A 26,852-nucleotide genomic window follows, 5' to 3' on the forward strand; every position below is an offset into this window, starting at 1 on the left:
CTCACTCTGTTGCCCAGGCTGGAGTGCAGTGGGGCGATCCTGACTTACTCAACCTCCCAGGCTCAAGCAACCCTCCCACCTCAGCTTCCTGAGTAGCTGGGACTACAGGTGCCCATCACCACGCTCAGCTAAGTTTTGGAATTTTTGTATTTTTTGTAGAGATGAGGTCTCACCATGTTGCCTGGGCTCCAGACTACTTTTTTGCACATAGGAGAGCGTTATTTCTCATAAGAGACTGCAGCCAGCAGGGCAGCCCTTCTGACAGGCTAGCCCTTCTGACCTGCTGTTGTTGGGCCGCGCCTAGATACACTTCTAGGGTCTATACTCGAGTATCCAGGTGATCATGCTGCTGAGGTTGGCTTCTCCTGATCAAGCATCAACTCTGGGACTGTGTTTGCCGATTCTGCTCCCTAACGCAGCCGCAGGGGCCAGCACGCTGCCTGGCACGTCATGGGGGCTCCTCCATGTTGGGTGGATATGTGAACGGCTTCCTGAGAAAGTGCAGGATGTCAAGGAACACAGAGGGTGGCGGCGGCGTGGAGGGCAGAGGGAAGGCACACGGCGAGGACTGCGTTGGGCCGGCCTGTGGTCTATTTCACAGCAGACAAGGAACAGCAACAGCCTGCAGTGTGCTCCAGAGGACACTGGGGAAGGGGCCTGGCTGACATCTCGCCACCCGGTCAGCCTGTACCCTCCTTCCCCCATCTTTCTGTGATCATAAAGGATCCCTTGAGCCACTTGATTTTCTGTCATTGATACACTATCAATGACCTAGAGTCACCAAACACCTCTCAACAGGCCGTGGTCTCCACCTGACATCTGGAACAACGCTCCCGGGGCCTGGGAGGACCACACGTTGAAAGGAAAGAGCGGAGGACACTGGCTGTCATGGCAGGATGGTGTGTGCACAGGACGCTGTGGGAGAGGAAAACAGCCATGCGTGGGCTGGCTGCTCGGAGGAGACACAGGAACCATGAACACGTCTGCCCCGGCCGCTCCCTGGTTCCATGCGTGCTCGTCTTGGGCACCACGAGAACACAGCCATGCGGCCCCCGATCCTGCAGCCACAGCCGCGGCACCGCCTGGTCAGATGCAGCATCTGCTCCGGGTGCCTCTCGCTGTCGGTGCAAGGCCTGCCAGGCCAAGCCCCGATTCTCAGGGGCGGCAGGAGGTGGGAGGCACGTTTGGGTGGATCTTTAAAATGGCACCTTTCAAATGGGTCCTTTCATCTCTCCTTCCCCCAACGAATCAGCTCCCCAGTGGGACGGGCAGGTAGGGCCAGGAGGGCAAAAGGCTGAGGGCACAGTTTACCGTCTTTCGGGAGGATGACGGCGGCCTTGGAGAGCCCCAGAATGTCACACGCGTCCATGAATTCCTTCAGACTCTGGAAGCTCGAAACATTCTGTCTATCTGAGGTTGAGATCAGGATCACATCAGAGACTCTAGCTCTGGCCATTTTAGGGTCTGCACCCTGACCCCCATCCCTACCCCAGGAGCTGCTGAAATGTCCTCAGAGTTTAGGCATGAAGCAGGGGTTGGCCAGGGGAGGACAGCGGCTGCTGGGCCCCTCCCCACTTAGGAGGCAGCCAGGCTCGGGAAACCAGGGTCACCATGCTGTCGCCTGGGGAACCCTCTCTGCCTGCAGAGTCCCCTCCAGCCAGCCCCTCAGCTGTGCCCCGGCTTGCTGCACCCTGAGCGTGCTCCACCTCAACTGAGACCCCAGGACCCACCTCCCCTCTACCCCTTCCAACTGGGAGGGCCACTCCTTTCCCTGTACCCCAGGTGGTTGGTGCCTAGAATTGGGTTTGCGGCCCTTAACCCACACTGGGTCACTTCCACACCCCTCCATCCCAGGCAGACCCTTACCTGGGACCCCTCCGGCGCCTCCTCATCCCCATTGTGTCCCTCACCCAGAATGTTGCACCTGCACCCGCCACCATCCTGGTGGCCTCCACTCCCCCTGGATGGCCCACCTTGCTCTGCAGCCTCTTCCTGGCGTCCCCCATCCTTGCTTCAGCGACCTCCAGGACCTGACTGCTGTGGTCTTGGCTTCCACTGCCCCTGCCCTGACCACAGCCCCAACCCCCACTCTCCCTGCCCGCCTCACCCCCTGGGTCCTGCCCGGCCCCGTGTGCCCAGCGCCCCTCTGTGCCTCCCTCTGCACCCCTTCCACCATCCCCCGCCACCCGCTGTCCCCACTCACGGAAGAGCAGCAGGTTCTTGTAGTTTTGGGCTGCGTGCCCCAGGCGGAGGTAGACCAGGCCGTAGCTGTAGTCAGTGGACAGCACGTGGAAGGCCTTCACCCCTTTCACTGAAAGAGACTCCCAGGATGCCCACTGGTTCCCGGATGGTGTGGCTGTGCCCACCCGCAGCCCTGACCCCTGGTGTCCGAGGTTTCGGAGCCCCCACCCAGGTGCAGGTGTCCAGAGGGACTGAGTGCCCTCCCGGGGCCTCCCCTCCCGGGCCAGGCGGCCCAGCACATGACGTGTGGGCTCTGAGAACACAGCCAGCCTGATGCCCACCTGCCACGTGCTCTTGGGGACAAGGGGTCTGCTCAAGGCACAGGGGGGACAGAGGCATCTCACGCAGCTCCTCTAGGGCCCAGAGCCCCAGCACACCTCCCTCCCGTCCTTCCCTCGGGCCCGCCGCATACGCACAGGTGTTCCTGAACACCGGCTTCTTCCTGTCTTTCCTTAGGATCACCTCCTGGGACTGGCACCCCTTCAACCTGGGGCCAAGGCGGGGGCTCAGGCTGCAGACCAGGGAACCCCTCCTCTCACCCGCCGGCCGCCGAGCCCCACCCACACGTCTCGGTCCCACCCCTGCTTCCGTGGGACCTGGGAAGGTTGAGGCCCCAGGTCCCCAGTTTTTTGCTTCACTGTCCAACTCGTGTCAATTTGAGGCTCTGTGGTTTGAGGATTTTCCATTTCGGACTGGGGCCTGTCCCACGGCACGGGAGAAACTCCCAACTCCCACCCGTGGGGGCCCAGGGGCTGCAGGCGGCTTCCTCTGAGTTTAGGGGGGAGGAAGTGGGGGGGATGGTCCTTGTGGAACTTCCAGACAGACAGGCTCCTCCCGGACTCCTTTCCAGCCCCCAGGCAGCTCCCTCCTCCTGGAAGGGGAGACCCTTGCCTGGGGGGCGCTGCCCACTCACCGGCTGAAGGCGAGGAGCACGCGGAGCTGGCCCACTTTGTTCACCTTTACCACGGACGCCCCCAGCTTCCTCTTGTCCCTGGCCGGCAAGAATCCCTGGGCGTCAATAGCCGTGGCCAGAATGTACCAGAACCCTGAAAACTGAGCAGCGGGTGTGTGGGCGGGGACAGGAGCTGCCACCCAGGGGCTGTCCCCACCCCCGAGGTTCCCAGCTAGAGAACCCAGGAGACAAGCGACCCTTCGGCGAGCCGGAGCCCCAGCCCCACCCAGGTGCCACCTTGGTCCCGGCCACTCAAGCCCTGGCCACTGGAGCAGGGCTGCAGAGAAGCAGGTGCCCAGCTGGTCAGGGACCCCGGGCAGCACAGGGCTGGGCCGTGGGCACCAGCAGGTGGGAGACCCCCTACCTCAGAGGCCCTGGCTCCTTTCCACGTGGCCTCCTGGGGGCCGGGTACTGCTCGGCGACTTCCCTTCCCGCCGGCGCCCGGCCCCCAACTCTGCCTGCTGCCAACCCCAGTGCCCTGGGCACCACCGTGCCAATGAGTGCTGCTCCCACGGCTCACTCAGCAGGTCCCCGGGCCCCCCCACTACAGAATACGCCCCACTTGCCCCACACGTACTCTGCACTCTGGGCGTCACCCGACCTTCTCGGCCACAGCTCTCTGGGTCCCTCCACCCTGACCCTCCCTGACCCCCAGACCCCCCTGAACCCCCTCGAGGCTCCCTGCCTTTGCCCTGCAACTTGCGGGGCCCCTTGCTGGAGGCTGCAGTGGGAGAGGCCAGGTGGGCAGTGCCCGTGCCTGGAACTCCTGGTAGCCCTGCTCCTGGGCGGCTGCCGGGAGACTGTGCAGGAACCTGCTCCAGCTCCAGGGCCGGCTCCCGGCTCAGGGACCAGCAGCGCATGGCTCACCTTGTTCCAGTTGAGGGTGTGGGACTCCCTGGGGTACCACTCCTGTACCTGGGACCCTGCAGCCAGCCCCAGCACCAGCCCCAGCCCCAGCAGCCCCTGCCTCATCTTCACCCTCCTCCCTCAGCCGCCAAGGCCAGTGTTTAAACCTCCCTGGAGCTGCCAGCCTGTGTCGGGAGAGGATGGAGGGGAGGGAGGGGAGGGAGGCAGCAGGTGTGGCCTTGGGCTCTGCTACCCTCTCCCCGCCCAGGGACCACCCTCAGACACTCCGGCACAGCCAGCACTGCCCCGCCCTGTGGTCACCACTGGCCTGGGCTGCCCTGGCAGACAGAGGCCTCTCTGAGGCCCCAGGACCCTCCTGCCCTCTGTGCCCGGCCTGGGGTCACTGTGTGTGCCCCTGAGACTCATTAAGCCCTGGCCCTCATCCCAGACCTCTCAGGTCACAGGCAAAGGGCTGGTTGTGGCCCTTCTGGGGCAGATGTGGACGTGGGGAGCCCCGCGCGGCAGCCACCCACACAGCCCCCGCCACCTTCTTGAGGGCCTGGCACCCAGCACCTGAGCAGGTACCGAAGGGAAGGCCGGGGCTGTGTGCCCGTGCCCATGAGTGTGTGTGTGTGTGCATGTGTGAGTGCGTGCTCACATGTGCACACATGTGCATGCCCAGTCTGGCAGGTCAAGGCATCTGTGTGCACCTCGCCTCACTCCAGCCATGAGCCTCTCACAGTCCCCAGCCCCGCATCCAGCCCCAAGGCCCCCATGGCCTGTGTTTCTCCCAGGATGGCAGGCAGCCCCCCACGCCCATCAGAACACAGGAGGACCTGCAGGCTCGGGCGTCTGGGGTCCCCTCCCTGCCCAGGCAAGAGCCACAACCCCAGCCCAGAGAAGCCTGAGCCTGGGGGGTCAGGGGCCTCTCTGAGCCCCACCAGCCACGTCTCTCTTGTCCTGGGCAATCCTTGGAGCCTGTGGCACCCCAGCCATGGTCCTGGTGGACGTCACTGCTGGCTCCCTCCCAGGCTGTGTCCCCTGACCAGCCTCCACCTCTGAGCCGAGGCCCGAGTTTGGGTGTCCGAAGACCCAGAGGGGCTCTGGCAAGGGACTGGGTTGGGCACGCGTCTTCTTTGCAGCTGGCTCTATGGTTCTGTGGCTTGGCCCTTGGTGATGACCCCCGCCATCCTCCCCGCAATTCCCCGGCTGGCCCCCAGTCAAGAGCATCCTTGGTTTGCTGTGGAATCGCTTTATTCTGAGCTGGTGCTGGGCCCCGGGAGCCGCTGAGCCAGGTGGGTAGACACTGGCCAAGGTGACAGGACCCTGCGGGCGCCATCCCTACTGGGGACGCAGCACTCACTGAAAACCAAGAGGAGTGTGAGGGGCCCACCACGGAGGCGCCCTCCACACCCTCAGCCGCCTTAGAGGCAGTGGAGCCACGAACCCCGTGGGCTTGGGCAGAGGGTCCTCCCGTCTACTGTGCGTAGCGTGGCCTCCCCAACCCCCTACCCCCAAGGGAGCCGGGGTGAGGCTCAGGACGGCGGCTTACCGGAAGGATCTTGTGAGCACAGGTGACTAGAAGGGAAGGCAAGACTGGCTGTGAAAAAGGACTGAGTCTCCCCAGCACCCCAGGGCCCTGCCCACAAGACTCCCTGGCCATGGGGAACAGCCCCCCAGGCCTGACTTTGGGCAGAGGCAGGTGAAGACCCCCTCAGCCTGCCTGACTCCCTGAGGACGACTGAGTCAGGCAGAACCAGAATCAGCCCCAGGGTCTGTGTCACCCCATCACGCCCTGTGGGCTCCAGAACTTGCCCCAAGCCTCCCCTGTGGCTGCTCCGGTGGACACTCACGGTCCTTCTGCAGCTGGGCCTGCTGCTGTGACAGGAAGCCCAGGCTCCTGCTCCACTTGGTGAAGAGCCCCATGGCCTCCTGGCTCGCTGTCTCCGTCCGACCTGGGGTCACCAGGGCAGTGCAGGGGGAAGCAACCTCTGAGAGCTGGGGAGAGGCGGGGAGGGGCTGGGAAGGGTCAGGGAGGAGGCCACCTGCCCTGGGAAGGACCCCGGTCCTTCCAAGGCCACCTCCAGTGCAGCGAGCCTCAAGGTGGGGGAACTTGGCCTGCATGTGGTCCTGAGCGGCCCACTCACCACACAGCTCCCCACATGGCCCCTGAGCGGTCCACCCACCGCACAGCTCCCCACGTGGGCCCCGCACGGCACACTCACTGTACAGCTCCACGGTGTTGAAGGGCTCATCCCCGAACTCCAGCTGAGTGAAGATGATGGCATAGTCTCTGAAGTTGGTGGCCAGCACCCGGAGCTCCAGCACGCCTATCGCTAGGAAACAAAACTCCCCGCCATGGGGAGAGCAGCTGCTGTATCCGTCCAGGGGCCGCTGAGCTGGTGCTGGCCACAGGGACGGAGGGGCCAATTCAAGTGAGAGCCCCCAACCCCAGGAGACCCCTCCAAGCACACCCAGAGCCCCCGAGCTTTGTCCCCCACCCCAGACCCCACCTGGTACCAGCATCAAGGGGCTTTCAGACACTGACGGACAGACAGACAAGCACTGCCCCAGCCTGTCCCGGGTGTGAACGAGGAGCGGCTGGGTCACACCGGCCCAGCCCTGTCCCTGTGGACAGCCACTGAACAGGCCCCTCGCCTTCTGCATCTATGGGGACCTTGGCTGGGCCCCACTGGCGTCTGAGCCTGCTGGGAGTAAGCTTCCAGTCCTTTGTCCGGGGGCCTCTCTTCACCCTCAGGATGGGCACCAATCCCAAGACCAGACCCTGTAGCCTCCTGGCACTCGGGAGTGGAGTCAGCCCTCCGTCCCTGCCCACAAGGGGCCTGGGGATGCTGCAGGGAAGAACCGCCTGGGTGAGGCCGTGGCCATCAGACTCACAGGGATTCTCAAACACCCATCCGGAGTTTCGCTTTATTAGCTCCACGACACTCTGGCTGCACCCCTCCAGCCTGGAAAAGAAGGGGCCCGTCACCCACTCAGGGTCAAGATCCCGGGGCCCGGTGAGAGGAGACGGAGCCCAGGAGTCCAGGCCAGGCCAGCCGGCAGTGAGGCCAGAGCTTCCATCTTCTGCCGGATGCCCTGATGCCCGGAAACCTGCTCTCGGGGAGTGGACGGCGCGGGAGTCCTGAGAGGGGCGGACACTCCCGTTCACCTCCTGAGAGATCCTCAGTGCCAGATCTCCACCAGGAACGCTGAATGCTGCTGAGGACGCAACAGGAGACTCGACAGACGGGAGGTTCGCCCGCGACTCGGGGGAAGGACGGGGCGGGGCGGGGGTTTGCCCAGGACCAGGGGGGAGGGCGGGGGGGGGGGGGGGGTTCCCCCGCGACTGGGGGGAAGGAGGGGGCGGGGTGGGGGTTCTCCTGCGACTCTGGGGAAGGGGCCGGCGCTCCCTAAGTGGTCAGTCCCCAGCGTGAGCAAAACCCAGCAAAGGTGCAGTGGCGTTTTCCAACGAAGGAAGCTGAGGCTGAGTCCATGTGGGAGAAACAGCAATAAGAACTAGGAAAGCCATGTGGGAGCTGCCACCTCAGCCTGGAGCCCCTTGGTCCCAGCTCACCCTGAGGCCAGGCCTGGCCCGGGGGGTGCAGTGGGGCCCCTGCCCTTACTCTGCAGGTGCGTGTAGGGGGAGAGCACGCTGGTGAGGAGGGCAGGTTCTTCTCTCTGGGCCCCGTGCCTGGCTCAGTGGTTCAGGCCTGGCTCTGCTGCCAGCCTGCCAGGGGGTAGACGCCCACCACGCCACCCAGCAGGCCACTCTTCTGCAAAGGGAGGCGGGCACCGACTCCTGCCCCAGCACGGCTACCCCCACAGCCCGGCTGCCCTGTAGTTGTCCCCTGTGTAGCACGGCCGCCCCACAGCCTGGCCCGCCCCACCCCTGCACGCCACCACCAGCCATGCACGTGGTCGGGTGCGCTGGCCTGAGGCCACAGGGCCAGTCTGGCCAACAGCGTCCACGACCATATTGTTTGGGGATTTATGTTATGAAAGTACCAGTGGTTCTTAGGTCCAAATGCATTACCCTCCTTTAAACAGAATTCCCGAAAAAGGCTTGCTGAGACGACAGGCTTCCCCAGCTCTGACCACAGCCTGAAGCCCAGATGACCCAGGACAGGGATGCATGAAGGAGCGTGGTCAGAGCAGTGCCTGCCCGCGGTATTGAAGGTGGGAGTGCCACCTGGAGGCCCCAGGGACACAGATGTGAGTAGCTGGGCAGAGGGCTGGTGGCTCTGCACAGAGCCCAGAGGGAAAAGCGAGGGGGGTGCAGAGGGGCCGTGGGAAGCCCCCAGGCCGCGGTGCCCGGGAGCAGATGTGCAAAGTACACGATGTGGCTGAGCCACAGTCCTGCCCATGGGAAGGCCTGGCAGGGCCCGCCCCACTCACCTGTGCTGAGAGGACAGGATTCACAGGTTGTTTTCTGGAGTGAGGGTCACCACCACCCCCGCGACGTTCTTCATATCCTTCTCCACTGCAAAGCCCTTTTCCCGGGAGGCCACCGCAAGCACGTACCAGGGCCCAAGAAGCTGCATTGAGGCCGCTCCTGTGATGGCCAGCAGCTCTCCAGCCTCCAGCCCTGCAGGCTCCAGCCTCCACCCTCCAACCATCCAGCCCTCCAGCCTCCAACCCTCCCCACCCTTGCAGCCTCTAGCCTCCAGCCCTCCAGCCTTCCACCCCTCTAGCCTCCAGCCTCCAGCTCTCCAGCCCTCCAGGCTCCAGCTCTGCAGCCTCCAGCCTCCAGTTCCCCAGCCCTCTAGCCTCCAGCCTCCAACCCTCCAGCCTCCAGCCCTCCAGCCCTCCAGCCTCCAGTCTCCAACCCTCCCGCCCTCCAGCCTCCAACCTTCCAGCCTTGCAGCCTCTAGCCTCCAGTTCTCCAGCCCTACAGCCTCCAGCCTCCAGTTTTCCAGCCCTACACCCTCCAGCCTCCAGCCTCCAGTTTTCCAGCCCTCCAGCCTCCAGCCTCCAACCATCCAGCCCTCCAGCCTCCAGGCCTCCAGCCTCCAGCCCTGCAACCTCCAGTCTCCAGCCTCCAATTCTCCAGTCCTCCAGCCTCCAACTCTCCAGCATCCACCCCTCCTGCCCTGAGGCTCCTGCCTTTGGGACCCCCCAAGGGCTGGCCCAACTCATTTCCCACTGCCCATGCTGGTCTGGGCTGGCCTTGGGGACCCAGAAGCTGTGTGGCCTTAAAGGAGGGGCCGGCCCCTGAGGACCAGCTTTCCCCACCCCCAGGAGGACAGTACCTGCTTAGGGTCCAGTCTTCCCCACCACACGGCCTGGGCCCTGGGCACCGAGACCAAAGCCAGAAGAGCAGCCAGCAGCAGGCCGCCCATCCTCCCAGGTCCACACCGCGCCACAGGCCCAGGGTGTGCAGTCCCTCCAGGCCCTGGAGACCCATTTACATGGCTCTGAATTTCTCCATGTGGGCGGCACTAACCGCCAGGAACCCTCCTGGCCTCCTGCAAAATTACCCAGGGGGGCACTGAGCAGTGGCAGCCTCTGAGCCCAGATCAGACCAGCTGCACAGCCGGGAGAGGGTCTGGGGTGTGTGCATCAACCATACTGTACTGATCCCTGCTTTCTTCCACCAGAAGTTTCCAGAATGGGCATCCTAAAGCCAGCCGCACCACCTCCCCCATTCCTGGGGACCCACGCTCTCCCTCGCCCAGTCTGGGAAGCAGGGACTCTGCTGGCCGCTGCCAGGCCCTGCAGGAGGCCAAGGTCAAGCACAAGGAGAGGAACCAGGGCGAGAACAAGTGGTTCTTAAGAGCTGCGGTTTTCGATATCTTTTGTTTCAATCGTTAAATATAAAAAGTCCCTGAAAGCCTTTTGAAAAAGGCTCCCACCCCCTCCTGCTCACCCACCGTTCTGCTTTGTGGCCTGGCCTCTGTCTCCCACAGCCAGCACCCCCAGACCAGACTGTCCTGTTCCTTCCACCCCTGCAGCCCACCATCCGGCCCTGCTGCCTCCTGCCTCCCCTCCCTGGGACCCTGGCCTGCTTGTGCCTCCCAAGGCCCCTTGAGAGCTCTCTGCAGCCCCCGTCCGGGAGCAGAGGACAGAGGTGCTCGTCAGGGTCTATCTGAGTCCCCGAAGCCCACTGGGAGGCAGCTGAGAGGGTCCTCCCCCAGTGCCGTGGCCTGCACCCTCTGGGATTCACTCCCACACACCTTCGCTCATTCATCAACAAGGGTGCCAGGAGCACGTCCGTGCAACAAGGCTCCAGTGCCCAGGGCCGCCTGCACTCACAGAGCTTACACTGCAGCCCTGGCCGCCTGCCCTGTACCCACGCAGCAGGGCCTGTGACCACCAGAGTGCAGGAAGAAGGCAGAAACCACACAGCTACTGGGGGCCAGGCCTGCGAAGACTGACCGGGCAGTGGGGCCACGGAGGTGCCAGCCAAAGCCATGGCAAGCAGGAGTTGCCCAGGGGCTGAGCCACAGAACAAGGGGGCGGGACACCTAGGCCTGGAGCCTTCAGGAGGGAGCCATGGCTGGGCACGGTGGCTCACACCTGTAGTCCCAGCACTTTGGGAGGCTGAGGCGGGAGGATCGCTTGAGTCCAGGAGTTTGAGACCAGCCTGGGCGACATAGCAAGACTTCGTCTGTACAAGCAAATTTAAAAATTAGCTGGACATGGTGGCGTGCTCCTGTAGTCCCAGCTACTCAGAAAGCTGAGGTGGGAGGATTGCTTGAGCCCAGGAGGTTGAGGCTGCAGTGAGCTGTGATCGTGCCGCTCCACTCCAGCCTGGGTGACAGAGCAAGACCCCATCTCTAAAATAAAATAAAAATACAAAAAGGAGGAAGCCGAGCAGCTGGGCCAGGCCTGTGAGGAGGAAACACCCGCCAGCCCCACTAGTGTCCCTAAGGGCTGCGGGAGGCTGGTTCCCGAGGTAGCCACAAAACAGCACACACCATCAGCCAAGCGAAGCGCTGTGGCTCACGCCTGTCATCCCAGCACTTTGGGAGGCCGAGGCGGGTGGATCACCTGAGGTCAGGAGTTCGAGACCAGCCTGGCCAACATAGTGAAACCCCATCTCTACTAAAAGTACAAAAATTAGCTGGGTGTGGTGACACGCACCTGTAATCCCAGCTACTCGGGAGTCTGAGGCAGGAGAATCGCTTGAACCCGGGAGGCAGAGGTTGCAGTGAGCCAAGATTGCGCCACTGCACTCCAGCCTGGGTGACCGAGGGAGACTCCGTCTCAAAAAACAAACAAACCAACAAAAAAAAACAAAGGATAAACCTCAGAGTCTAGTTCCCTGCCGGGGTGTGGAGCTGAAACAGAGTGGGGGGATGAAGTTAGACTTTTTCTGAGTAAACGTTTTTGTACAGTTTTGACTTTGGAATCAAGGTAATTTGGTATATTATACTCAAAAGTAAAATAAACAAATTCCTAACATGGGATACAGTTGCATTATAAATAAATGACAGCCACTCTGAAGGGGAAAGGACTGTCCCCAGTAACTTCTGAACACAGCAGTTTTTCTCTGCATTCTCGGGCTAACGGCAGAAAGAGCTGTAAACACATCCCAAGCTCTAGCGGGCAGGCTCATGACTAACAGTGGTTTGGGTGAGCAATTCTGATCCTACTTTCCATGTGCTCTAGAAGGGACCAAATGAGTAACTATATCAAGGATAATGGGTTTCTCTGTGTTGGAAAAGAGAATTCTAAATATAGACATATAGAAAAGGGAGAGATCAGAGTGAACCCTGTGGCGATCCATTGGAATTGGAAGTATCCATGTGAACTCGGATTTTGGTAGACAGATGGGGAGAGGCAGGGAGGGAAGGAGAGAGGGAGGAGGGAAGGAAGGAGGGAAAGGAGGGAGGGCAGGGAGGGGAGGAAGGAGGGAGAGAGGGAGGGAGAAATGGGAGGGGAAGGGAAGAAGGAGAGAGAGAGGGAGGGAGGGAGGGGAGGGGAAGAAGAAGGAGGGAGAAAGGGGAGGAAGGAAAGTCTGGGCTCTGTCTGTTGAGAAGGTTTAGACACAATCAGACCCAGTAAAAGTGAAAGCACACCGAACACTCAGAGCTTGGTTTCCCAACACCATTCTATACGAAAAGGAACCAGGACTCTGGGGAATTATTCAAAGCCTGTGTACAGAAAACGTAAGAGGAACTTGGAATGTTTTTTGTGCCAAAAAGCAAAAATGTGCTCGAGGAATCAGGGAATGTACCAACAACACTCTGAAGCCACTTTGAAGGCACTCCTATTGGGTAGAAATCATTGTCATAAACTGTAAGCTATGGAAGGAAACAGGAACAGCTGAGTCCATGCTGATATAATTAAGTAACCAAGTGGAGGAAAAGGAATGCAGGTTCCAATGGGCTCACTTGGTCCCCACTTGTCACACGGATCTTCTTCCTGCAGACCTGAGTGGCCGTCCAGAGTCATTTCCCTCTGCCTGAGGAACATCCTTGGCATGTATTTATTGTGCTGAAGCTGTGTTAGAGATAAATTCCCTCCACTTCCATTTGTCTAAAAGTATGTTTATTTAACCCTCAGTTTTGAAGGATATTTGTCCTAGATAAAGAGCTCCGCGTTGATTTTTTTTTCATCAATGTAAAGACGGCCTATAGTCATCTCCTGGTTTCCATCTGCCATGAGAAGACAGCCATTGTGTCCCCCCATTTATGCCCTGTATTAGTCCATTCTCACATTGCTATGAAAAACTACCTGAGACTGGGTAATTTATGAAGAAAAGAAGTTTAATTGGCTCATGGTTCCTCAGGCTGTACAGGAATCACGGCTGTGGAGGCCTCAGGAAACTTTCAATCATAGTTGAAGTTGAAGGGGAAGCAGGTACATCTTTTTTTTTTTTTGAGACAGAGTCTCGCTGTCGCCCAGGCTGGAGTGCAGTGGCGTGATCTCGGCTCACTGCAGGCTCCACCCCCTGGGGTTCATGCCATTCTCCTGCTTCAGCCTCCCGAGTAGCTGGGACTACAGGCGCCCGCCACCTCGCCTGGCTAATTTTTTGTATTTTTAGTGGAGACGGGGTTTCACCGTGTTAGCTAGGGTGGTCTCGATCTCCTGACCTCGTGATCCGCCCGCCTCGGCCTCCCAAAGTGTTGGGGTTACAGGTGTGAGCCACCGTGCCCGGCGGAAGCAGGTACATCTTTACATGGCCAGTAGGAGAGAGAATGAAAGGGGGAGTGCTACACACTTTTAAACAACCAGATCTCCTGAGAACTCACTCACTGTCACAAGAACATCAAGGGGAAATCCGCCCCCATGATCCAATCACCTCCAACCAAGCCCTACCTCCAACATTGGGCATTACAATAATGCCACATGATATTTGGGTGGGGACACAGAGCCAAACTATATCATGCCCTGTCTTTTTTTGTTTGTTTTTAAAGACAGACAAAGTCTCACTATGTTGCCCAGGCTGGTCTCAAACTCCTGACTTCAAGTGATCCTCCTGACTCAGCCTCCCAAAGTGCTGAGATTACAGGATTACGGATGTGAGCCACCAAGCCTGGATGTGCCCTGTCTTTTACCCACAAATCCCTTTAAATTTTTATCCAAATCACTGGTTGGCAGTGCCTTGACTATAATGTCCCCAGGTGTGACTTTTGTGAGACTTTCTTTTTCATCCTGCCTGGGTTTCTCCGAGCCTCTGGGCTATCTAAGTTGATGTTTCCATCAAGTTTGGGTAATGTCAGCCACTATTTCTTCATTTATTCTCACTCTCTTCTCTTTCTCAGGCTAGTTTACATTTTTGATCTTGCCCCACAGATCTTTGAGGTGCTATCAACCATTTTCTTCTCTGTTCCTCAGACTGGATAATTTACATTGATTTGTGCTCAAATTCATGGACATTATTTTTGCCATGGCCAACTCCTATTAGTCCTTCCAGTAAATTTTTCATTTATTGTACTTTTCAGTTCCATAATTTTTTCTTTTTTATAGTTTCCATTTCTCTGTTGATTTCCTGATGTGATCTCCTACGTTCACTCCTTCTTTCTTTATCAATTAGTCTTTTAATGCTATCATGTCACTATTTCTTTCCTTAGAGTATATCTTGCTTTTCTTTTAACTACTTATAATGGCTGTTTTAGACCTTTATCTTCTGAATACAACTTTGGGTCTTCTCGGTGTCAGTTTTTAGTAACTTTTTTTTTCTTTTTCTTTTTTTTTTTTTTAACATAGGTCATATTTTTCTGTCTTTGGACGTCCAGTGACTTTTGGGCAAGACGTTGTTGATGATGGTGGCCCTGCATCTACTGTCACCCTCTAAACAGCACTGACTTTTGTTCTGGGATGAATTCTGCCCTCCCAAATTCCTGCGTTGAAGCCCCAGATCCCATGGTCACTGTTTCAGGAGATGGGACCCTTAAGAGGCAATCGAGATTAAGTGAGGTCAAAGGGAGTGGCCCTAATTTAACAGGCTGGTGTCCTTATCAGGAGAAAAAGAGGCACCCAGAGAGCGCTCCCCGCCAGGTGAGGACACAGCGAGGGGCTGCCTTCTGCGAGTGGGCAGGAAGCCCTCACCAGAAACTGCATTTGCCAGCACCTTAATCTTGGACTTCCACCTTCCCGAATGGTGAGGAAGTACAGTTCTGTTGTTTAAGGTGCCCAGTCTGGGGTATTTTGTTACGGGAGCCTGAGCAGACAGTGAGAGTGACAGCCCCTCCGGCAGGAAATCCAAGTCCAGGCTAAGCTCCTTGAACCCGTGGGCTTCGGCCAGGCACAGCTGCACAAAGTCATAGCTGTTTCCCAGGAGCCCCTAACTTGTCAGAATGCGGCTTCTACATGTCCCTCCTGTGGGTCTCGGGGGCACGGTTCTGGATTTGAGGCGCATCTAGGGTGCAGTCCTTGTTCCTAGCAGGGCCTTTCTGGTGTCCCGGCTGTGCTGGGGGCTGGCGAGGTCCCCCCACTCGGGCTGTTCCCCCACAGCCCCTGGCACCACTCGACCTCAGGTATCACTTTCGGCCGCCCCCACGAGGCAGCCACTCTCGTAAGCCCGGGTTGTCTCACCTGCATATGTGGGGGACCGGCTGATCCCCAGGGGCCTGGGCACAGAACCTCCGGGCTGACTGCCACTTTCCTTGCCCTTCCCGTGTCCCAGCCCAGGCAGGAGGAGAAAGCGATGCAGTTGGCTGGTGGCAGCCGAGGCCACGGGGTGAGAGCCCACTGCGGAAGTGGCCACTGAGCAGGGCTGGGCAGCTGGGGGTCCAGGGAGGCCGGAAGCGGGGCCTATCAGGTAGGGCCTTGGGCGCGGGCCGTGAGCCTGGAGCCCTGGGCAGTGGGGAGCCATGGAGGATGCAGGCAGGAGGGGTGTGGCCTCCATGCATTTGAGAGACCTGCTGAGACTCCACCAGGAGCCCTGTTTCTGTCTGTGGTCTATACCCTGGGGCAGCCTGACCACGACCCTGGCAGGGCGGGAGGGCAGGGGCTGCTGCCTTGCACGTGAGCCACGCTGTTTGTCCAGTAGCCACGGAAAACACACAGACCTCGGGCGGGCAAATCCTCCCACACCTGCCACCCATCGGCCCTCCAGAAAGACACACCAGGCAGTGGCTTGACTTCACAGTTTATTCAGAGCAGGTGCAGGTGACCTGGTGGGCAGGGTGCCCAGGAGGGGCCGGGGTGGGCGGGGGCTCCGAACCTCGCGGTCTGAGGCACGAACTCCATTAAATCAGCTCCTGCGACACAAAAGTGCAGGGGCTCGGGCCTGTGTGGTCTCTGGAGGCCCGCCCCATGGGCAGCGATGAAGGCCACGTGGCGGGAACTTCTGTCCTCGCTGCCTGGCTTTGCACAAAGCACCCAGCTCCCTGAGCGCCTTCTCAATCTGCAAAATGGGGTAACAGGCCCAACCTCTAGGGCCAAGACAAAGCGAGGTGAGGGAGACACTGGGTTCTTGCAGTGCCCAGCGTGGGAGCCCTGAGGCAGTGCCCGCAGGACCTGTGCCCTGCCCCCGACAGGACCTTCAGGGGCTGAAGCAGCCAGCAGTCCTGCACGGAACACCGAAGAAAAGGCGCCATTTCTGCTCCCCTGCCCCACTCAGCTCTGCACCCCGTGACCCCAGCCTCCCAGGGTCCCTGCCTGGCAGCCTAGGGTCACCACCCTGGAGGCTCCAGCTCTTTCCAAACCAGGAGACAGACTCATCTCTGGAGCTGCCCACCAGTGGTGTTTGCTGTCTGTTCACAGGAAGGGGTGAACAGGCCCCACCCCAGGGCCGGGAGGTGGAGCCACAGGGGGCTCTTGACAGGGCCAGGGACTGGGCCAGGGGCCCGGGGACTTCAGCGCAGGCCAGGGTCGGGGGTCAGGCTCACCTCCTTCAGGAGCTCACCACACCGTCCTGCCGGATAGGCCAGCATGAGGGGCTGCAGAGTCAACCAACAGGGCCCAGCCCAGCCTCCACCCCAAGGCCCCTGGGCTCACCAGGCCGGGCCGCCAGGTAGAGACCAGTGTCTGCTGTCAGCTCCCGAAACCTCCAGAACCCCAGCCGGTCCTCGTCCTCAAGGCTCCGAGCTGTGGGGCACAGGGGGGCTGGGCGGGCAGTCCCTGGGAGGGCGGCAGCTGGGCAGAGCCCCCCAGGGCCAAGCTTACTGAAATAGTTGAGGACGCGGAAGTTCCTGCCCCGCCACGTCACGGACACACGCAGGATGGCGTAGCCCTCGTAGTTGGTGGCCAGCACGTGGATCTCTCTGTGGCCTTCAGGAGCCGGCCATGGCGTTGGGGGAGACCTCTGAGGGGGACGGACCTCGAAGGCCAGGGTCTGCAGGGTCTAACTCCACCCTGCCCCCACCCAGTCCCGGCACTTGAGTGGTTGGGGACATTACGGAAGCTTTTGAAGGATGATCCAGTGTGTTGGTGGGAGAATGGGAAGGTCTGGGGCATGAAATGTGCAGGGAACAGCATTGGGAATAGTGCAGGGAACAGTGCAGGGAACCATGCAGGAAACAGCATGGGGAACAGTGCAGGGAATAGCATGGAGAACAGTGCAGGGAACAGCATGGGGAACAGCGCAGGGAACAGTGCAGGGAACAGCATGGGGAAGAGCACAGGGAACAGCCTGGGGAACAGCACAGGGAACAGTGCAGGGAACAGCATGGGGAAGAGCACAGGGAACAGCATGGGGAACGGCACAGAGAAAAGTGCAGGGAACAGCATGGGGAACAGTGCAGGGAACAGCATTGGGAACAGTGCAGGGAACAGCATGGGCAACAGCACAGGGAACAGTGCAGGGAACAGCACAGAGAACAGTGCAGCAAACAGCATGGGGAACAACACAGAGAACAGCGAAGGGAATAGCATGGAGAACAGTGCAGGGAACAGTGCAGGGAACAGCATAGGGAACAATAAGGAGTAGCTGTGTGCACAGCTGGGCTCCAGCTGCCATGACGGGGCAACTGCACTTACCAGGAAAAGCGAATTTTCCCGTAGTGTCTATTTCTGAGCCCATGATCCTCTCTATCTCACACCTTCCTGAGCTGAAAGGCAGCAAAGTGCCCATCGGGAAAATGCCAGCCTGTGTCCCGCCTGCTGGGCTCCTTCCCGGAGTGGGGCCGTGTCTTTAGGAAGGGCACAGGCAGCACTGTGGAGCATCCCAGGGCCTGAAGCAGGATGAGGCGGGGAATGTGATAGGTGGGGGCTGCACTGGCCTTCCCCTGGGGGCTCTGTTCCTTCCAGCCAGCCACCTGTCCCACACTCCTTTTCCTTCCTTCTAAGTTCACGGGGCTTCATTAAAACACTATGCTTATATTTAGAAGAAAATGCAGATCCAGGAGCCTGGGGGTCGAGGTCCCAGGCAGGCGGGCACAGGGAATGCTGGCCCTCCAGCAGGACGGCACTCAGCCCAGACCCCGCGCTGCAGCGGGTGCAGCGACCCATGCTCAGTCCCCGGCCATGCGTGCCTCTTCCTCTCCGGCAGCCCCCAGGCCTCTTACCTGTTATATGCGACCTTCACGGTCAGGTTACGCCCGCTCAAGGTGAGGAACAAGCCCTCCACCCGCTTCGGGGCCGTCAGCACCAGGCTGTGATCAGAGGCCACACCGACTTCACGCCAGAATCCTCCAATCTAGAGAGAGACAGAGCCCGGCCAAGAGCTGAGCAGTGGGTCTGAGACCCCCAGGGGCATTCCACGAACCCCCGGGCAGGGGTCTGCTGGGCTCTGAGAGGTCAGCAGATGGCCGTGAGGCTCGGTGGCAAAGCAGCAAGACATCTGTGAGCCCACTGTCCCCAGGCGTGTGTCCCTCCAAGGGGTCCCTTCAGGCCATCAGACAGCAATGCCGACAGGGCAGCCGCTCCCCACCGGGCCATCTAGAGCCGAGGAACAGGCCCTGGGGCTCCTGGGGCATGTGGGGAGGAACCACAGGCCCTGCCTGACCTCAGGGGCAGGACCCAGGAGCAGGGGCCTGGAAGAGAAAGCCTGCAGGGCGAGGCGGGGTGAGAAACGCCAGAGAACAGTTGTCTCGGGCAGTACAGCTCACCAGCCTGCCAACCACGCCAGGGGAGGGGCCTCCTGCCCTCAGCAACCCTTCCAGAGCTGGGACTTCTACTGAGACTTTTAAAAACCCGATCATTTTCGGGAGGAAAGAATCTTTGTCTCCGGCATCTACCTTCTCTGGGCCTGCCAATGTGTGCCTGGCCCAGCAGCCGACACAGACTCAGCGGAGAAGAAAATGCCGCTAACAGGAAGTGGCTAGCCGGGCACCAGCGTCCCCACGAGCTCCCCACACCGGGAGAGGCCTCCTTCCCTGAGCCTGCGGGGCTGGGGGTGTAGGAGGAGCCCCACCAACTAAGAAGGAGAAGCCACCTTCTGCCGGTCCAGCTCCACCATGGCTGCTGCCACCTGTGCCCAGAGCACCACGAGGACACCCAGGATGGTGCACGGCAGCCTGGCCTCCATGGCGGGGTCCGGGCTCCGGGCTCCCCTGCTGCACAGCCTGGGCCGATTATACACGGACAGAGCAGGCTTGTGCGCCCACCCGGGAACGTCATCAGGACAGCTTGGCTGCTGGCTGCTCAGAGACGTGGGTTTCCGCACAAGCGCCATCCGGCCCTGGTGACACCCATGCCCACCGCGGGGGTTAGCCTGGCCTAGACAGCAGCCTGCCCAGTCACCCTCCTGATGTGTGGACAGCGGTGGACGCTGCTGGGGCCGTCTGGGGGCCTGAGAGGAGGAGGAGCCCCACCCACACCACCTGGGGCTCGGTGGCCCCCACCCCACTCCACATGACGCTTGTTCTTTTGGGCTCATTCTGGCCTGCGCTGCAAGGGCCGTGGGCACTGATGGGCAACGGACCAGAGCCTCCAGCACCTTCCTGTGCCACCCCACGCCCGGCCCTTTGAAATGTGTGCCAGACACAGTGGGCAGTCAGGGCTCCGGAGGCCAGAGGGACAGCGCCAGCAACCAGAGTGACAGTGGGGAGGGCCTCTGCTGCACCAGACATCACCACCCAGGGGCAGTGCGGAGCCCGGCCCTGGAGCCTGATCACCCAGGCTTGCAGCCAGCCTGGCCTCTTCCTGGCTGTGCAGCCTTGGATAAGTTACCCAACCCTTCTGTGCCTTGGTTTCTTGATTTTTTTTTTTTTTTTTTTGAGACAGAGTCTTGCTCCATCGCCCAGGCTGGAGTGCAGCGGCACAATCTCGGCTCACTGCAGCCTCTGCCTCCTGGGTTCAAGCGATTCTCCTGCCTTAGCCTCCTGAGTAGCTGGGATTACAGGCGTGCGCCACCATGCCCAGATAAGTCGTATTTTTATACGGGGTTTTGCCACGTTGGCCAGGCTGGTCTGGCACTTCTGACCTCAGGTGATCCGTCCGCCTCAGCCTCCCAGAGTGCTGGGATTACAAGCGTGAGCCACCATGCTGGGCCAGTTTCCTGATCTTTGAAATGAGGAGTACACGGGGTAGCTACCTATGTCTGTGGGTCTGCTGTGGAGCGCCCCGGCTGGCTGGCAGTCCCCTGGCCAAAACAGTGACCCATTTCCAGGGGTGTAAACCAGGTGCCCATGATCACATCAGTGGTGGGGGGCAAAACCATGCCAGGGGAGGGGCCTCCTGCCCTCAGCAACCCTTCCAGAGCCGGGACTTCTACTGAGACTTTTAAAAACCCGATCATTTTCGGGAGGAAAGAATCTTTGTCTCCGGCATCTACCTTCTCTGGGCCTGCCAATGTGCGCCTGGCCCAGCAGCCGACACAGACTCAGCGGAGAAGAAAATGCCGCTAACAGGAAGTGGCTAGCCGGGCACCAGCGTCCCCACGAGCTCCCCACACCGGGAGAGGCCTCCTTCCCTGAGCCTAACTCCCCGGCCTCCTGCAGCTCCCCCAGCTCCCCCACCGCCCCGAGGCCTGTGTGCCCAGCAGAGCCCCAGTGGCTGGGCCGTCTTCACAGCGTGCCCAGTTCCCCGCAGCACTGCAGACCCATAGGGACTGGGCCAGGATGCTCCACTCTTCCTGTGGGTGCAGCCCCCACACAGGCCAAGAGTGGCTGCTGCCTCCTGCCCCTCCCCAGGGCCCCTCACCCGTGTCCCCTGCCCCCTCACCCAGGGCCCCTCACCCCTGCCTCCTGCCCCTCCCCAGGGCCTCTCACCCCTGCCTCCTGCCCTCTCACCCCTGCCTCCTGCTCCCTCGGCCAGGGCCCTCTCACACCTGCCTCCCTGCCTCAGTCTCCCCAGCAGTGCCGGGGTCAGGCAGGGGCCCTCCCCCAGGGCATGTCCAAAGAGGTGAGGGCCGTGAGGCTGCAGCATCTGTTTATTGAATAGAAAGAGGCATCCCACAGGTGGGGGGCGGAGGATGGAGAGGCTCCAGGTGGTCCCCGAGGGCTGTGGGTCTCGACTCCAGGGGCGAAGGCGCCTGCTGCTTTGGCTCCACCTGCATAGAAAATGCATGGCTACTCCATCACCCACTCCCGCGACAAACGCCCTTCCTGCTCCCCACAAGCTGGGCATCACTCTTCCAAAGCCACCACAGACAGGCCAGGGAGAGCTCATTCTGCTCCCAAAACTCCTGCAAACCTGGAAACACACACCAGCTACCACTGCTGCCCCACAGGCCCCAGGCGTGAGGCTGCCCCAGAGGCCGTCCCTGGTTCCAACACTTCCCCACCTTCCCCGGCGGGGGAGGACCCGGCGCCATGCCCCAGTCCCTGGCTGACTGGCAATGAGACACAGCCTCTGCCTGGTCCTCAGTGAAGGGGGCTGCGTGGCAAGAAAGCCCTGGAATGTCCATGAAGCCACCACAGAACCCACAGCCTCCATGGTCACCCGTGGTGGCCCAGGCGGGGCACTCTACCCCGAAAGCTGCTTCTTCAAGATCATGGGGGGATGGGGCTACATGTTCCGCCCACAGAACCTTGTGGAGGAGGGCGATTTGGTGTTGACCCCCATGTTTCCCAACCCAGCGGGTGTGTGCAGGGAGACTTTGGTGCAGGCTTGTGCAAAGCTGAACAGCCCCAGTGTCCCCAGGCAGGATGGTGAGTCTCCAGGAAGAGGACCCTGGGAGTGGAGGCAAAGCTCATGGAGAGGAGCAGAGATGCAGGAAATGCAGCGGCAGCACAGCGGAAACGCAGGAGAAACAGCCCCACCTCAGAGCCCCCCACCACCTCCCGCCACGCCAGGAAGGGCCAGTGTCCCTCCAGACGCCAGTGACTGTGTGACGTGTGGTTGTGCCCAAATTCTTGGCAGTGAGCCCGGGCGAGGGACCCAGCGGTCTTCTGGCATCTGGTTTAGGGGGAGGTCTCCCCAAGACCCCACCCGCACGTGGCTCCTGTGATGGGCACTGCGCGCGAAGGCTGTGGTCTGGGCCCTGGGAGAGAAGACAAGGATCCCACAATTCCAAGGTAGGACCCTGCCCTGGGGAGGGAGCCAGGGGCTGTGTGGATACAGTGGGGACACAGAGCCGTGGATTAAATCGTGTCCCCGAAACTTCAGGCCCACCTGGAACCTCTGAACGTGGCCTTATTTGGAAATGGTCTTTGCAGATACCGGTAGTTTAGAATCTGGAGATGAGATCATCCTGCATTTACAGCGGGCCCTGAATCCAAGGACAGGCGTCCTCATAAGAAGAGGGCCGTGGGGCGCTCGCTTCGGCAGCACAGACACTAGGAGGAAGTTTGGACACAGATGCACAGAAGGAAGGTGGCCGTGGGAGGACGGAGGCAGAGACAGGGCAGATGCTTCCACAGTTCAAGAAACGCCCAGGACAGCAGCAGCCGTGGGAGCTGGGGGACGGTGAGGGAGGGAGTCACCCTCAGAGCTTCCAGAGGAGCCAGCCCTGTGGACATCTTGATTTTGGACTTCTGGCCTCCAAAACGGGGAGAGATAAACTTCTGCTGGTTTTGTTTGTTTGTTTTGAGATGGAGTTTTTCTCTTGTCACCCAGGCTGGACTGTAATGGTGCAATCTTGGCTCACCGCAACCTCTGCCTCCTGGGTTCAAGCGATTCTCCTGCCTCAGCCTCACAAGTAGCTGAGATTACAGGTGTGCGCCACCACGCCCAGCTAAGTTTTGTATTTTTAGTAGAGACGGGGTTTCTCCATGTTGGTCAGGCTGGTCTCGAACTCCCCACCTTAGGTGATCCGTCTGCCTCGGCCTCCCAAAGTGCTGGGATGACAGGCGTGAGCCACTGCTGCCGGCCAAACTTCTGCTGTTTTAAGTCGCCTCATTTGTGGTGCTCTGTGATGGGTACCTTAGGAAGTCAAGGGAGGCTTCCTGGGAGAGGTGATGTCTAAGCTGAGGCCTGCAGCGTGGGGTCGCCAGGCAGAACAGCTGGGCGGGCATGGGGCAGACACAAGCAGACGTCAAGCTGCAATAGGGAGGGGAGAGGCCACCAGGGCAGCCCCTGCAGGGCCTGGAGAACCCACCTGGGAAGGGCCGGGGCGGGGCTCCAGAGGTGTCAGGGCGCCTCCTTGCTCTCAGGGTTGCATACGTCTGTGGGGAGGAAGACATCCATGAGATGGTGACGGCCAGGACTGCCCTCGCTTCCCGCAGCCCCCAACCCCTGGGTGCCAAAGGCCACTGGACAGCCCCACCATCCCCAGAGAGTAGAGTCCAGAGCCTCCCTCCCAGTGCTGCCCAAAGCCCTCCCATAGTCTGCGCTGGGGGACAAGGGGGAGGGGCTGCAGGGGCTGCCAGCCCACCCCTAGAAGAGAAGACCACCTGCTGCCCGCACACTGCCTGTGCTGTGAGGGGAAGGAAGGGAGGGCGAGGCTGGGGGTATGGGGCGGGGCAGGGCTTGCCAGGGTACCTGACTTGGGCAGCATGACCATCCTTTCATCGGGGAGCCCCAGGGTCGGGTAGAAGCCCTGGAAGGCCCTCAGAGCCTGGGGACTCACATCCTGGGTCCGGCCTGGACAGAGCAGAGTCACTGTGAGCCCAGCAGCTCACAGGAGTGCAGCAGGGGGTCTCCTGGCCTCACTCCACCTCCCTGAGGGCCGACAGCAAGGCCACCACCCTGGGTTGGGGCAGGTTGTGTGCTGCAAAAGCTCCTGCCTGGCTGAAGGAAACTTGGGGCCCCTTTCCCCAATTCACACCAAGATGTCCGGGAGGTTGAGGTGGTCTGGCTGTCCTCCTGGGCCCTACTCCCCCTTGAGCATCTTTCCCTGCAGCCCGGAAGCCTCCATCCTCACTCCGTCGGCTCCACCCGGGGAGTCCCCAGGAGTTAAAGAACCTCAGCCCCAGCCGGGTGCAGTGGCTCACGCCTGTAATCCCAGCACTTTGGGAGGCCGAGGAGGGTGGATCACGAGGTCAGGAGATTGAGACCATCCTGGCTAACACGGTGAAACCCCGTCTCTACTAAAAATACAGAAAATTAGCCGGGCGTGGCGGTGGGCACCTGTAGTCCCAGCTTCTCGGGAGGCTGAGGCAGGAGAATTGCTTGAACTGGGAGTCGGAGGTTGCAGTGAGCCGAGATCGCGCCACTGCACTCCAGCCTGGGCGACAGAGTGAGACTCCGTCTCAGAAAAAAAAAAAAGAACCTCAGCCCCAGCCCCAGAGCTCAGGCAGCGAATCCAGGCAGGGAAGGGCCAGGCACCACTCTCAGGAGGCCAGAGAGGAGCATGCACCGCGGGCCCCCCCACCCCAGCCAACCTCCTCCACATCCAAAGCACCGCGGGTCCAGCTCCCACCCCACCTGGTCCTGGCCAGGCCAGGAGTGTGTGAGAAGGTCACAGCAGGAGAGGGCATGGGGCAGCACCAGAAGGGGAGGGCCGGGGGATGAGGAGGCGGGGCCTAAACTCGGCCTAAAAGGCGGGGGGGGGCCCCCCCGGAGGAGGTGAGGGCGGGGCCTGTGAGGAGGGGCGGGGCCTGTGAGGAGGGGCGGGGCCTGTGAGGAGGTGCCGGCCGGCAGGCCGCCGGGGGAGGTGGGGGGGCGGCCAGAACGGGTTGGGGCGGGGCCTGTGGGAAGTTGGGGAGGGGCCAGTGCGAGGAGGTGGGACAGGCACCAGGCACTCACTGTAGAGTTGCACCATGGTGCTGAGGGCCCCCTCCAGCTCCTTGTAGATGTAAAGGACGGCGAAGGAGCTGTAGTCTGTGTCCACGATGCGCATGTCCGGGTAGCCCAGGGCTGCAGAGAGGCAGGCGGCCGATCAGGCTGGAGAAGTGGATGGGCCCGGCCACCGACCCCACCCATGCCTGCCCCTGCTGCTGGGCTGTGAGCCTGTTCCCCGAGGACAGAGGAGGGGCGGGGAGGGCGGACAGGGGGCTGGAGACGGATGGACAAAGTCAGCCCCACGTCACCCCCAGAGAAGCGGCGTCCAGCACCCCTGAAGGCGGATGAGGTAGGACCGACCTGGGACTCTGAAGTGTCCCTCGGAGCCCACCTTCAGGTACTCAGCATCCACCTGGTTACAGCCGTCCGCCCTGGGGGTGCACAGCCGGCTCACTCATGGCACCCAGCTACCTCGGCCCCCCTAGCCCAGCCCAGGCAGCCCAGCCCAAGTAGCTCACCCCGGGAACTCCATGTGGACGTGGAGGCCGCCCTCCTCTGTGGGCCTGATGGCCCTGGTGGACATGGACAGGTGGTCCTTCTTGCCCAGGAAGACCTTGCAGTCAGATGCCATGGAGACCACGTACCAGAGGCCTGAGAACTGCCGGGGGCTTAGTCACCCGCAGGCCAGGACAGCCAGCAACAGGGCCCTCCTTACCCAGGGACCCAGGGGACAACCCAGAAGTCACACAGCAAGGGGTCTCGGAGTGGCCCTCTCTTGGGTGTGAGCTGAGCCCAGGTGGACGTGAACTCATCTCGGGCAGGTCACAGTGCAGCTGTGAGCCTCAGTTCCCAGCTGTGAAGTGGGTGCGGTAATGATCCATTCGCAGGTTGGTTTAGGATTAAGCGAAGAGTGGGCCTATAGCACGTGCCTGGCCGGGCACAGAGCAAGCGCCCCAGGAAAGGCAGTTGTCACAACTATCACGTTGTCTCCGGCAGGGGCCCAGCTCCCACCCGCCGCAGGACAGCAGAGGCCCCTGGTACCTTTTCAGCATTGAAGTCAGGCTGCAGCAGAACCTCAGCCTGAGCCATGGGCGCCCAGAGCAGGGCTAGGATTGTGCTGAGCAGGAACGAAGTCATCCCCTGGCCTGCCCTCCAACCCCTGGTGCTGAGTCCCCAAGCCCCAGGGGGCCAGCTTTATAGCCCAGGCCACCGCCTGGGTGCACCTGCTCCTGGGCGGAGCCGATGGAAGCGGAAGGCACTTCGGCTCTGAGACTCCAGCCCCCTTGTCCATTGTTTGGCACAGTCACTCGGGTGTCCGGCAGCCCCGGGGTTCATTTCCTGGAGGGCTCCAGACAGCCAGGCTCTGGCCTGACGCACCTGGGCTGAGGATTTGTCCCCCAGGCCTGCCAGACATGTCACCAATCACGGGGCCCCTGCCAGGCCACAGCAGAGACTTGTCCTGGCTTGTCTGGACTCGCACCCAAGCCCCTCTGTCCACACTCTGTCTGGCTGGGCTGAGCCAGGGCCCTTGGGGTGCAGCTGCAGGCAGCTGGGCTAGGGTTGGTCTGGCTAGGCCCCTCTCCTGGGGTCTGGCCACCCAGAAAGCCCCCTTCTCTCACCCCCAACATGGGGGTAGGGTCACAGTGGCAGAGTGTCCAGGGCAGAGCTTGTGCCCCCACACTGTGAGACAGGCCTGGACACCCCTCACTCCAGACCCCCACCACCTCCGATACAGCCCCCAGCTGGGCTCCCAGCAAGCAGGCCAGGGACCAGATGGGACCGGACAGGGCTGAGCTGGCCCTGGAGAGGATTACGGCATTGGATACCGCCTTATCACTGGTTGTATAAGTGTGCGGGGGGCAATGACGCCAGGAAGGCGCCACGGGCTAGCAGAGGCTGGAACCTCCCAAGTGACCTCTCTGTGTCCCCACAGAGCACTCAGGGACACTGAGCAAGGAGCAGCAGGTGGCCTCGGAGCACGCCACCCAGACCCCTCTGGTCAGGGGTGGGGGTTCTGCCAGGGAGGCCAGCACTGCCAGTCCTCTGGAGTGAGAGTGAGGCAGGAGAAGAGTGCCTGGAGGCAGGGAGCCTAAGGGCATCGTAGAACCAAATCAAATGGAAACACCAACGATGACGGGAAGGTGAATGGCTTTGTAGCTTCATTCCATCCTCTCTGTTTACACAGGGTTTACATAGGGCTCATACCAAGTACATGACTTTGGGGTTTTTTTTGTTTGTTTTTTTTTTTTTTGAGACGGAGTTTCGCTGTTGTTGCCCAGGCTGGAGTGCAGTGGCGCGATCTTGGCTCTCTGCAGCCTCTGCCTCCCAGGTTTAAGTGATTTTCCTGCCTCAGCCTCCTGACTATCTGGGATTACAGGCACCTGCCACCACACCCGGCTAATTTTGTGTTTTTAGTAGAGATAGGGTTTCT

General features: G+C 60.8%; 4 protein-coding genes across 7 annotated transcripts; all 4 read right to left on the reverse strand.

The window, feature by feature from the left end:
• Positions 1-507: 507 nt before the first annotated feature.
• On the reverse strand, positions 508-4,383 carry LCN10 (lipocalin 10). Of its 3 annotated transcripts, XM_058445443.1 has the most exons (6): positions 4,061-4,383; positions 3,155-3,294; positions 2,619-2,728; positions 2,204-2,311; positions 1,312-1,410; positions 508-915 (listed from the first exon to the last, which is right to left on the reverse strand). In XM_058445443.1, exons 1-6 carry the CDS (start codon positions 4,163-4,165, stop codon positions 887-889), a joined length of 591 nt encoding a protein of 196 aa, XP_058301426.1. In that variant the 5' UTR covers positions 4,166-4,383; the 3' UTR covers positions 508-886. The 3 variants fall into 3 exon arrangements, with proteins under 3 accessions (XP_058301426.1, XP_032021603.1, XP_058301427.1); XM_032165712.2 differs by lacking the exon at positions 508-915 and having other exon boundaries at positions 1,210-1,410; XM_058445444.1 differs by lacking the exons at positions 508-915; positions 2,204-2,311 and having other exon boundaries at positions 1,210-1,410.
• A 1,184-nt stretch (positions 4,384-5,567) lies between these two features.
• On the reverse strand, positions 5,568-9,717 carry LCN6 (lipocalin 6). Its single transcript, XM_032165713.2, is given in 5 exon segments — positions 5,568-5,994; positions 6,265-6,375; positions 6,938-7,008; positions 8,438-8,577; positions 9,292-9,717. Coding segments are annotated over 5 exon segments (579 nt in total). The 5' UTR covers positions 9,382-9,717; the 3' UTR covers positions 5,568-5,827.
• Positions 9,718-15,569: 5,852 nt separating this feature from the next.
• LCN8 (lipocalin 8) lies at positions 15,570-19,446 on the reverse strand. 2 transcript variants are annotated; one of them, XM_032165706.2, is made up of 7 exons: positions 19,360-19,446; positions 17,941-18,071; positions 17,414-17,484; positions 16,601-16,705; positions 16,433-16,522; positions 16,324-16,349; positions 15,570-15,693 (listed from the first exon to the last, which is right to left on the reverse strand). In XM_032165706.2, exons 1-7 carry the CDS (start codon positions 19,444-19,446, stop codon positions 15,682-15,684), a joined length of 522 nt encoding a protein of 173 aa, XP_032021597.1. In that variant the 3' UTR covers positions 15,570-15,681. The 2 variants fall into 2 exon arrangements, with proteins under 2 accessions (XP_032021597.1, XP_032021595.1); XM_032165704.2 differs by lacking the exon at positions 19,360-19,446 and adding an exon at positions 18,810-19,147.
• A 1,283-nt stretch (positions 19,447-20,729) lies between these two features.
• Positions 20,730-25,588, reverse strand: LCN15 (lipocalin 15). Its single transcript, XM_032165707.2, has 7 exons — positions 25,463-25,588; positions 24,940-25,079; positions 24,782-24,852; positions 24,446-24,556; positions 23,240-23,341; positions 22,857-22,923; positions 20,730-20,867 (listed from the first exon to the last, which is right to left on the reverse strand). Exons 1-6 carry the CDS (start codon positions 25,556-25,558, stop codon positions 22,889-22,891), a joined length of 555 nt encoding a protein of 184 aa, XP_032021598.1. The 5' UTR covers positions 25,559-25,588; the 3' UTR covers positions 20,730-20,867; positions 22,857-22,888.
• Positions 25,589-26,852: the final 1,264 nt, after the last annotated feature.

Source organism: Hylobates moloch, unplaced genomic scaffold (genome assembly GCF_009828535.3).
Source record: "Hylobates moloch isolate HMO894 unplaced genomic scaffold, HMol_V3 SCAFFOLD_10, whole genome shotgun sequence".
NCBI classification, from domain to species: domain Eukaryota; kingdom Metazoa; phylum Chordata; class Mammalia; order Primates; family Hylobatidae; genus Hylobates; species Hylobates moloch.